This window comes from Nyctibius grandis, chromosome 20 (genome assembly GCF_013368605.1).
Source record: "Nyctibius grandis isolate bNycGra1 chromosome 20, bNycGra1.pri, whole genome shotgun sequence".
NCBI lineage: Eukaryota > Metazoa > Chordata > Aves > Nyctibiiformes > Nyctibiidae > Nyctibius > Nyctibius grandis.
The window spans coordinates 4,403,882-4,414,015 of NC_090677.1; the positions used below are offsets into that span (position 1 = coordinate 4,403,882).

Sequence of the window (10,134 nt, forward strand, 5' to 3'; positions counted from 1 at the left end):
GCGGGGGCTACAGCGACCACAACGCCTGCACCGAGTCGGCCAAGTCCACCCCCCTGCACAAGCTGCGGGAGGTGATCATGGAGAGCCCGCTGGAGATCACCGAGTTATGACGAGCGGCGGCGGTGCTGCTCCTCTAGGCAAGCCGGGGCCGAAGCACGGACCAGGGGGGCTGTGGCAGGGGGCCGGGGACACCCCGAGAGCGGCACTTGGCCCCCGCTTCCCCTGCAGCAGGAGTCCAGGCCAAGCGGTGCGGTCTGCTCCGGCGAGCTTGGCCCCGGGAAAGGGCTCTCAGGACCGATCTGCTTTTACTCGCCTGTCATTTATCCATGAAAGCATTAAATTTTTTTTTTATTTTTTTTCTTATTAAAAAAAAAAAAAGTGGGTTTTTTTTAAAAAAAAAAAAAGAAAAGCTAAACAAATCCAAGGAGTGCAGGCTGGAGAGGGGTGAAGGTGTGGCCCCAGCATCCCCAGGCTGGGGACAAGCAGCCATCACACCTCAACCACGGGCACGGGGAGGGCCGGGGCAGCGCAGGGAGAGGCCAAATCCATTTGGCATTCACCTTTCCAGCAAGGAAAAACCCCAAAAAGACAAAAAAAAAACCCAACCTGAAGCCATTTCTCCATTTTGCTGGCTTTACCAAAACATGTTGCGACGTTGGAAGAGAGAGAGACTGACAATAAGTGGGGCTTCTGGCTGTGGAGTGCTCGTGCGTGTCTTTTATTGCCCTTTTCTTTCCCCTTCTCTCTTGCTTTCGGGTTTGTTTCCAAGCGTAACCTTGTGGAGAGTTTCGGGCACGGTCTGTTACGGGACTCAGAAATACACTGTCTATGGCTTTGGGTAACCTGTCTGTCGTCCTTCCTCCCTGGCCATGCCAAGGGGGAAAAAAAACCCCTCTTTTTCCCTTAATCCACCCCTCCATCCATCACCGTCGTGGATGTTGCTGCACCCCGTATTTTGGGTGCTTTCCCCCTCCTCGCCGCACCACCAGCCCCTCCAGGAGAAGGAGGAGGGACACAACCAGCCGGGCTCACGGGAAGAGTTTATTTGTGGTGACGTGCTCCCGTGCACGCTCAGGACCGGGCGCCATGGGCGTCCCTCCCCCTCCCATGGCGGGGAGGGACGAGCCAGCACCCCGCTGTCCCTCGCTGCCACGGCTGGGTCAGCACGGGACCCCCACCCCGGCGGGGATGTGTGCGAGAAAGGAAAGCTTTGCTCCCAAACTCACTCATTTTGTGTTCAGGGGATACTTAAAATATATATATCTATCATCTCCAGCAATTAGTGTATGGCAGATGTCAGGCAAAGCCGGGCTTTGCAGGTAAAGTTAATCCACTTTGTTGGGGAAAAAAAAATAATAAAAAGCCACCCCAGTTTGAAGAGGGACCAGCAAAGGGCTGGGCTTGCCAAAGGCCAACACGACCTGTGGTGCGAGGCTGCCAGGAGCCAGGGGCCGGCACTTGGGCAGCAGAAACCGTCCCAGTCCGTGGGGATGGACCCACAGTGCAGGATCTGGGCTTTAGGAGGGGTTCAGGGTGGGATGGGAACAGGGAGGGGGATAGGGATGGGGATGGACCCACGGTGCAGGATCTGGGCTTTACGAGGGGTTCAGGGTGGGATGGGGACGGGGAGGGGGATAGGGATGGGGATAAGGGTGGGGATGGGGATGGACGGCAGGATTTTGCATTCACCCGGAGAGATGTCGAGGCTGAATCCCCAGTCCTGGAAATACTAACGAGTCCCTTAAACTGATTTGGAAATCCAAGTCCCAAGGGTGGAAAAAAGAAGCAGCAGAAGAGGCTGGGGCACCCCACAGCCCCCGCCGGGGTGGTGAGGCTGGTGGGCTCGTGCCATCGGTGTCCACGGGCGCAGGCACTTCCCGAGGGAGGGGAGTGCAGGATCCTGAGCCAAAAGGGCAGGGCAAGCCTGGCCGGGGAGGGGGCTCCTAGTTCCATAGGTGACGCCGGCAGTGCTCGACAGCCTGTGGGGAGAGAGGGGAGGGATGGCGGGGAGGCAGGGACCCCCCGGCACCCTGCCAACCCATGGGAGGGGACGTGGCCAACACTTACATGGCACTCGACAGCCGTGGCCATGTTCTTGCACCAGTAGTGTGGGCCCCAGGCGCAGCGGTCCAAGCCCAGGAGATCCTCCTTGGGTGAATCGCAGGCTCTTAATTTCTGGTGGGAGGGGGAGAAAAAAAAAAAACAAAAAAAAAAAAAACACCCCATGAGCACCCTTTGACCTCCCCCAGGCTTGGCCAAGAGATGCCCACCTGGGTCTGGGCTGCCCCAGGGAGCAGCACCCGTGGCATGGGGGACACTTACAGTGCAGACGAAGTTAGGGTCCATCATCTGCACGAGGAGCCGCACGGCCGCCGGCTCATACTGCACCACGAGTGCCTCGCACTGGGGAGGAGAGAGGGGGTGAGCCCGGTGCTGGGGGGGGGTCGGGGGGGTCCCTGACGCGCTGGGTGCTCCCACCTTGCCGGTGAGCGGCGTGGGCAGCAGCTCACAGCCCTTCTCCAGCACGTCACTCAGCTCCGCCAGTGTCTCATTCTTCAGCAGCTCGTTATCGAAATAGGTGATGACGATCTGGCAGACGTTGCAGAAGGCGCCCGCCGCCAGCTGCTCCAGCGCGGTGGCCCCTGCGGGACAAGGTGGGGGGGATGTTAGCATCCCACCCCAGCACCCTGGGGTGTCCGGGTACCCCTGTCTCACCTCGGTGGGCGTCCTCGCTGCGGGGGCAGCAGTGCAGCATGGTGCAGACGGCCGCCGGGTCGGTGGCCTCCAGCAGCATGATGACCACAGCTTTGCCGTAGGAGTCCACAAAGTCCTTGCACTGCCCGATGACGCCGTGGGGCAGCATGTAGCACACCTTCTCGATGTCGTTCACCAGCTGCTCCTGCCAGGAGAAGGCGGGTGGAGGGATGAGGACACCCCCCCCCTCCTTGCTGACCCCTTTGCCCCCCATTTTCCTGGACCTGTGGCGAGGGCTCACCTCCGTCACGTTGTTCTCCAGGAGGCCCTCGGCCACCTTCACGGCGAGCTGGCACACCTCGCACAGCGGCGTGGTCCCCTCCCCGGCCTGCTGGGACAAGGTGGTGGGATGTGCGCTGAGCATCCCCCCCCCATCCCATCCCACCCAGCCATTCCCCACTTGAGAAAAATGGGGGTGCTCAAGGAAAAAAAAAGTAAAATAAGGCTCCTCCCTCCTGGTGTTTGGATTTTTGGGAGCACAGCAGATGGCGGGGGGGGTCCCCACTTACCTCTAGTGTGCTCAGGGCCTGCATCACCTTCTTGGTGAGCAGCGTGTGGAGGGGCAGCGCCGAGGCAGAGGAGCAGAGTCCCAGCTGGCCACACAGCTCTGTTGGGTCCTGGGGGGAGAGACAGACACCCCAAACCAGGTGGGTATTTTCCCCCCGGGAGGGTGAGCCTGTGCCCCCCACTTCCCCATGGAGGGTGATTTCATAGCGTCACAGAATGGTTTGGGTTGGACCTTTAAAGGCCATCTAGTCCAACCCCCCCCCCTGCAGTGGGCAGGGACATCTTCAACCAGATAAGGTTGCCCAGAGCCCCATCCAACCTGACCATGAATGTCTCCAGGGATGGGGCATCAACCACCTCTCTGGGCAACCTGTGCCAGTGTCTCACCACCCTCAGCATAAAAGATTTCTTCCTTGTATCCAGTCTAAATCCACCCTCTTTCAGTTTAAAACCATCACCCCTTGTCCTATCACTACAGGGCTTGTTAAAAAGTCTGTCCCTGTCCTTTTTATAGGCTCCCTTTAAGTAAGTATTGGAAGGTGCTAGAAGGTCTCCCTGGAGCCTTCTCTTCTCCAGGCTGAACAGCCCCAACTCTCTCAGCCTGTCTCCATAGCAGAGGGGCTCCAGCCCTCTGATCATCTTTCTTTTTAAGAAGGAAGCTCTAACAGCTCCATGTCCTCCTTCTGTTGGGGCCCCAGAGCTGGATGCAGCACTGCAGGGGGGGTCTCACAAGAGCAGAGCAGAGGGGCAGAATCCCCTCCCTCGCCCTGCTGGCCACGCTGCTGGGGATGCAGCCCAGGACACGGTTGGCTTTCTGGGCTGCAGGCCCACTTTGCTGGCTCATGGTGAGCTTCTCGTCACCCATCACCCCCAAGTCCTTCTCCTCAGGGCTGCTCTCAGTCCATTCTCCGCCCAGCCTGGATTTGTGCTTGGGATTGCCCCCACCCACATGCAGGACCTTGCACATGTTGTGTCCATGAATTACCCAGCATATAGTTCATTCAATTGAATTCAGGTGGTACTGAAGTGGCAGCTTAACTACATTTAAGACAGCTGAAGAGCCCATCAGGGCAGGGGTCTTGCTTACCTCAGCCAGCTGCCGGTGGCGGGGCCGGAAAATGGCAAGGAAAAAATAGAAATAATAAAAAAAAAAAGAATTACAGCAGTTGCAAGCCAGAGGGGGGAAAAATATTTCAGAGAAGCAAAAAAAAAACCAAACAAAAAAACCCTCCCCATTGATACAAGAGCAGAACGCCACGTTTGCCAACAGGGTCCCCTTGTCCATGCAGCACCCCGGGGAGCCCCACTCCCCCTTACCATGTGCCGGAGCAGCCGGGCGACCATGTCCACATACTCGGCCACATAGCTCTTGCACTGCGCAGGGAGACACAGCATCAGCACCCAAGGTGGGAGGGGAACACCCCACCACCCTGCCCGCACCCCTCGGGTGCTGCTCAGAAGCAGGCGGCCACAAAAGTGACACGGAGGAGGAGGGAGCCTGGGAGGGCGCGGGCACCCTTACCCGCTGCGCCAGGGCGGGCGCCAGGCCCTCACACGCCTGCTCGGCGCTGGCCACCAGTGCCCGGGCGAAGGTGGTGTCTGTCCCCAGCTCCATCTGCATGGCCGCCACCAGCTGCAGGCAGTCCCCGCACACCTCCTCCATCTCCTGCGGGATCACAGAATCACAGAATCAACCAGGTTGGAAGAGACCTCTGGGATCATCGAGTCCAACCATTGCCCTGACACCACCATGGCAACTAGACCATGGCACTAAGTGCCATGGCCAGGCTTTTCTTCAACACTTCCAGAGATGGTGACTCCACCACCTCCCTGGGCAGCCCCTTCCAATGTCTAATGACCCTTGCTGAGAAGAAATGCTTCCTGATGTCCAACCTGAACCTCCCCTGGCGAAGCTTGAGGCTGTGTTCTCTTGTCCTGTCGCTAGTTGCCTGGGAGAAGAGGCCAGCTCCCACTTCACTACAACTTCCCTTCAGGTAGTTGTAGACTGCAAAATTGTCATCCCTGGGATGACAGGGACCCTTTGGTAACCCCAAAAAAAATAAAACCAAGCCCCCCCCCCGGCTTGGATTTGCAGGGCTGGGCTTTAAATGCCAGTCGCAACCTGGGGCAGCTTTTTGGCCAGCAGCTCTCTGGTCCCCCACCCCGCAACCTGCCTTGAAGGGGTGAGACCCCAATCACATTTCAGCTGTGCAGTAATTTTAATATATTTTTTAAAAATTATTGTTAAATAAGTGATGCTTAGGTGGGTCTTGCCCTTCAGCAGCACCAACCTTGCCCATGCCACCATACCTGGGTCTCGCCGCGAGGCGGGTCCTGTGGATGGAGCAGGAGGGGCACGTTGGCGATGAAGGGGGAGAACAGGTCGGCAAAGTCCTCAGCGGGGCCAGCGGGGCCCGGCAGCGGCTGCCGGAACTTCAGGGCCCCCGTGGGGTTCTTGGGGTTCTCGTGGGGCTTGCACAGCTTGATGGTGCTGCACACCGCCTTGGGGTTCGCCTGCGGGAGCAGAGGGGTGGGGGCTTGGGGACTGCGTCTGCCCCATCACCCTGCTCCCCACCATCCCCGGGTCATTTCCAGCCCCATCGCCTCCCCGCAGAGCTCCAAGAACCTCCCTTGCCCTGCAAGCCCCCCAAGATAGACCATGGAGAAACACAAACCCACGTGGGGAGGGTCCCCAGCCAGTTACCATCGCTTGCTTGCCCAGCTGGACAAGGATGAGGACGCCAGTGTCCACCATCCTCTTGCACTTGACCGACCAGTCCTGGAAGGGCAGGTACTGGCATTTCTTATCCAAGAAGCGCCGCAGCTTTTCCTAAGTGACAAGGGGAGAGGCTCAGGCCCGTGGTGTTGAGGGGAGGGGGACACGCCAGCCCCGTAACTCCCTCCCTGCCATGACCCACCTCGGTGCAGTTGTCCTGCAGGATCTTGCCCATCACAGAGACTGCCACTTGGCACAGGTGACACGGGAGCCCCTTCTGCTGAGAGAGGGGAATGCGTCGAGATGCTGCCATGGCACCTGGACCCACCATTTGCTCCCCAAATCCCAACCTTCCACCCCAAAAATCTCCATCCCAACCCTCCACCCCCAAAAAAACACCCCACCAAGGGGCATGTGGGACTATCCCAGGGTACCCAGGACACATTGCTGCCCAGGAGCGTCAGCAGGTACCCACCATCGGGGCAAGGCTGGGATTCTCCCCCCGCCCCAACCCCTCATTTTGGGGCAGGATGGGTACATCCCTCCATCCCCCCCCCCCCACGCCCCCCTCCCGGCGTGGTTACCCCCGGGGCCTGGTCCCAGACGGTGGTCCGGCAGAGCTCCAGCACCCCGCACTTGGCCGCCGTCGCCACGTCGCGGCACCAGTCCTCTACCCGCTCGCCGCATTCGTGGAGGGGGCTGGCCACGGCTGCAGGGAGGGGGGACAGGAGACCATCAGCCCCCCCACCCCAGGACACCCCGAGACCATCTCCTGCCCCATACCAACCTCCCCACCAGCACCCCTATCCCACGAGCTGAGGACGATGCTCCTCGCCCTCCCGCCGTGATTCACCCTCAGCTTTCGCAGCGGTGCGGGGGTTTGTTGGGTTTTGTAAATCATTTTTGAAGCCCAGCATTTTTATATATCATTTTTGAAGCCGGGCCACCGCTTGCTGCCAGCTTTGCCAGTGGGATGTCACAGCACCTTTGGGCCAGCATCAACTGAAAAGCAAATCTGGGGGCTCACCCTCAGCATCCTTTAAGGCGCTGGGGAGGCAGCTGCTGGTAAACGCAGCAGTAAATCTTGCAAAACAAGCAAACCGGGGCAGGGGGTGCCAAAGCTCAGCTCCCAGCAAGGATTGAGCAACCCCAGTTTTGGGTGTTTTTTTTCTTTCATTTCCTCCCAACAGCAGCATTTTCTCCTGGCTGCAAATCCCCAGCGCAGTGGCGTGGCGCAACGCCGGCGGTTTAATTGCCACTTTGGTGTGACAGGATTCATTTGCGATGGGGCAAGCGTTTGTTCCCACCCGGGATGCTACTGAGGAGGAGGAGGAGGAGGCGGCAGAGGAAGCAGCACATGCCAAGCCCTTCGCTTGGATGGTTGGGGGCACATGGGGAGCAGCAGGTGAACAGAGGGATGGCCAGACCCTGCTGCACACCCTCTTGCAGATGGTGTTTCTGCTCCCCGAGCGTTTGCACCCAGCTTTTACCACCACAGCAGGACTAAAGCCAAAGGCAGAAACTGCTCCTTCCCCCCACCCTTAGCAGGTTTCTCCCCAAAAGCTGCTTTTCCTGCCTGCAGGATTCTGACAACACCTTCAGCTCATCCACGGGACGTGCTGGGGCATTGGCTGGAGATGCCCGGGGCCACCCAGGCAAGTCCCCAGGAGTGGGGACTCCGGAGCCCCCCACCATCCCTGCCTGCTCCCAAAAGTGCTGGTGCAGCTCAGCAGGTGCCGTTTCAGCCCCGATTACCCCATCAGCTAACAGCAGCACCGGGGCAGGCGCGAGCCCCGGGGCAGGGCGAGTCCCCCTGGTTTCCCATGCACGGCTTCACACACGCCTCTCCGGCAGCGTGATGCTGCAGTCGCCGCATCAGCTGAGAGATATATATTTATTTTTTTTAACCTGGCCCTAGCATCAGGGTGAACAGGAATGGCAAGTCAGCAGAAAGGTTAAGGGGCAGTACCAAAAAAAAAAGGAGGAGAAAGAGGAAGCAACAACCCACAGCTCGTTTCTGAGCTGGTCCTGCCTGACCCATGGACACGAGCATCTCTCGTAGCCCCGTGCTGGAGACTGGACCAGCAGCATAAGGATGGTGCCGTCAATGGCATGGGGGGATTTCGCTGGTCTAAAGGACACTGGCGGGTTGGACCTGCACCTTTCTGGCTCACGGTGGCTCTCAGCTCAATGCTCTGCTCAAGCTGAAACTCGGGCAACAAGTGCTGGGCTGGAAAAAGTATTAATAACAATAATAATGTCCACCTGCCGAGAGCACAGGGAGCTTCCCCAGGTGGAAAGCATTGCCACAGGGCAAGTGACAGGAGCAACCAGAGCCCCATGAGCTCTCCTCCACATTTAAAAGCCATGTTGGAGCCAGGCACCCAGGCAGCAGGACATCAGATGATGCCGTTTTCGGCAAAGCCCTGGCACGGAGCAGGGGGGGCAAGGCAGGGATGCTCCTGCGCTGCCGCAGTGGCCACGGGCCAGCCGGTGCTGCCCCATCCCCAGCTGCCAGGTCCCCAGGGTCGGGTGGGCTCTGCTCAGGGGGGGGATCCAGCACCCAGCTCCAGCTCCAGCTCCAGCAGGGCATTATGCGTGCCGGCCGAGCCTGCCGAGCCTGGCAAGCAGGTTGTGATGCAAACCCCGGGGGCGGCGGCGCCCTAGATCCTGCCTGGGCGTACGCCCCTGTCAGAGCAAAAAAAAAATAAAATAAATGCACTTTTCCCAGCATCAAAATCCTTCTGGAAGGTGTGCAATGATCCCACAGACCCCAAGAGTTGTGCCGTGCCATGCAGCCACCACCGCAAGAGCAGCCGCTGACTGCCAGGGCAGGCGTCGCCTGAAGGACGGACGTGCCGAGCATGGGTGAACTTTCCTGCTCTGCCTGTTGCCGGCTGGAGCACCCTGGCGTGTCCCCCCCCGCCGCCGTCCGCAGTCACCACTCCTCCACCACAGAGCCACCGCCTGGGCAGGTCACGGCGGAGGAGCTTGATGAGGTAATTAGGGCACAAAAGGGGTTCTTCCCTCTAAAAGGGTTGTGTTTTGGGATTTTCTTTGCCTACAACAGCAGCTTCCACAGGGGAGTTTCCCCTGGAATAATACATTTCCCCTGGAGCAAGGGCCAGGGGTGGGAAACAGGCTCTTCCCAACCTGTTTCCTGGGGAGAGGCAGGGGATGAGCTGGGTATCCCCCAGGTATCACCTTCGCACTCTTATTGGGGGGATACCCAAGGGACAGCAGCATAAGCTCATCCGCAGTGGGATTCGCTCACAGGTAGTCAAAGCCCCGGTGCCGAGAGGTCTCCAAAGGTGCTGCACCCCATCACCCTCCTCAGAGCTCAGCCAGCCACAGCAGAGGAGGTTTCTTGCCTCCTACACCTCTTACAAGGCCCCTAAGGAATAGGGCAGCTTCAGGTGGCACAGTGCAAGGACAACAACGTGGTTTCCCCCAAATCGCACGTACACAGCCAGGTCCCGACACGGAGGGCAGCAGACAAGGCAGCCCTCTTCCCCCTTGCTGCAGAGACACCCCACCAGCTGGCCTCCCTCCTTCCGTACCCCGGCAAAACACCAGCTCCCTCCAAATCCCTGCTGGCAGGAGAAAGAAAGAAGCAAACCACTTTTTGCCCCGAGATCATCTTTAAGGGCAGAATTCACAACATTCACGTGGAGGTGGGCAAGAGGTAGAGCAGCCAGTGGTGCCGCCTGCCCCAGCTCTCCTCTGGCATAACCCCCACGCCATGGAGGGATGAGGAAGCACACCACGGAGCTTAAACACTACAGTTGGGAATAGTTTTGGGGTCCAGAGGGGTTTCCTGGGCTCTCCTCAAGTCCTACCCCCAGGCCTGGCCTTACCTTGGTAGGAGCCCAGGCACACAGAAAGGATCAGCACCCAGCCCCTCCATTTGCTCTCCATGCCGTTCCTAAGACAGTCCTCAGTGGCTGGTTCCTCTCCTGTGCTGCTCCCAGTCTGAGGAATCTTGGATGGGTTGGGAGAAGCAGTGAGAACCCACACCTACACAGGGCAATTACCACACCCCTCTCCTTACGCCTTGATTATAAAATCATCACCAGCCTGCAAGTGGAGGGAGGGACCAGAGCCAGGCAGGTATTCCCGGGAAGTCAAGACCAGCCCAGAACCTGCTGCTGAACACT

The 10,134-nt window shown here is 59.0% G+C and overlaps 1 protein-coding gene across 1 annotated transcript; it reads right to left on the bottom strand.

Annotated features, from left to right (window-relative positions):
- Positions 1-1,943: 1,943 nt before the first annotated feature.
- LOC137672479 (prosaposin-like) lies at positions 1,944-9,895 on the bottom strand. The gene is made up of 15 exons (XM_068416715.1): positions 9,835-9,895; positions 6,562-6,686; positions 6,180-6,257; positions 5,966-6,091; positions 5,572-5,775; positions 4,784-4,927; positions 4,579-4,635; positions 4,349-4,357; positions 3,264-3,371; positions 2,996-3,082; positions 2,716-2,899; positions 2,479-2,642; positions 2,323-2,403; positions 2,068-2,175; positions 1,944-1,979 (listed from the first exon to the last, which is right to left on the bottom strand). Exons 1-15 carry the CDS (start codon positions 9,893-9,895, stop codon positions 1,944-1,946), a joined length of 1,572 nt encoding a protein of 523 aa, XP_068272816.1.
- Between the last annotated feature and the right edge of the window lie 239 nt (positions 9,896-10,134).

Bases quoted from the DNA above. Each gene is read 5' to 3' on its own strand.
- LOC137672479 (XM_068416715.1), bottom strand. From the start codon at position 9,895: ATGGAGAGCAAATGGAGGGGCTGGGTGCTGATCCTTTCTGTGTGCCTG. The intron at 5,776-5,965 runs GTAACTGGCTGG...CTGCTCCCGCAG, and splicing joins AGCTGGGCAAGCAAGCGATG to GCGAACCCCAAGGCGGTGTG. The intron at 4,636-4,783 runs GTAAGGGTGCCC...CTCCCTGCGCAG, and splicing joins CGCCCGCCCTGGCGCAGCGG to TGCAAGAGCTATGTGGCCGA.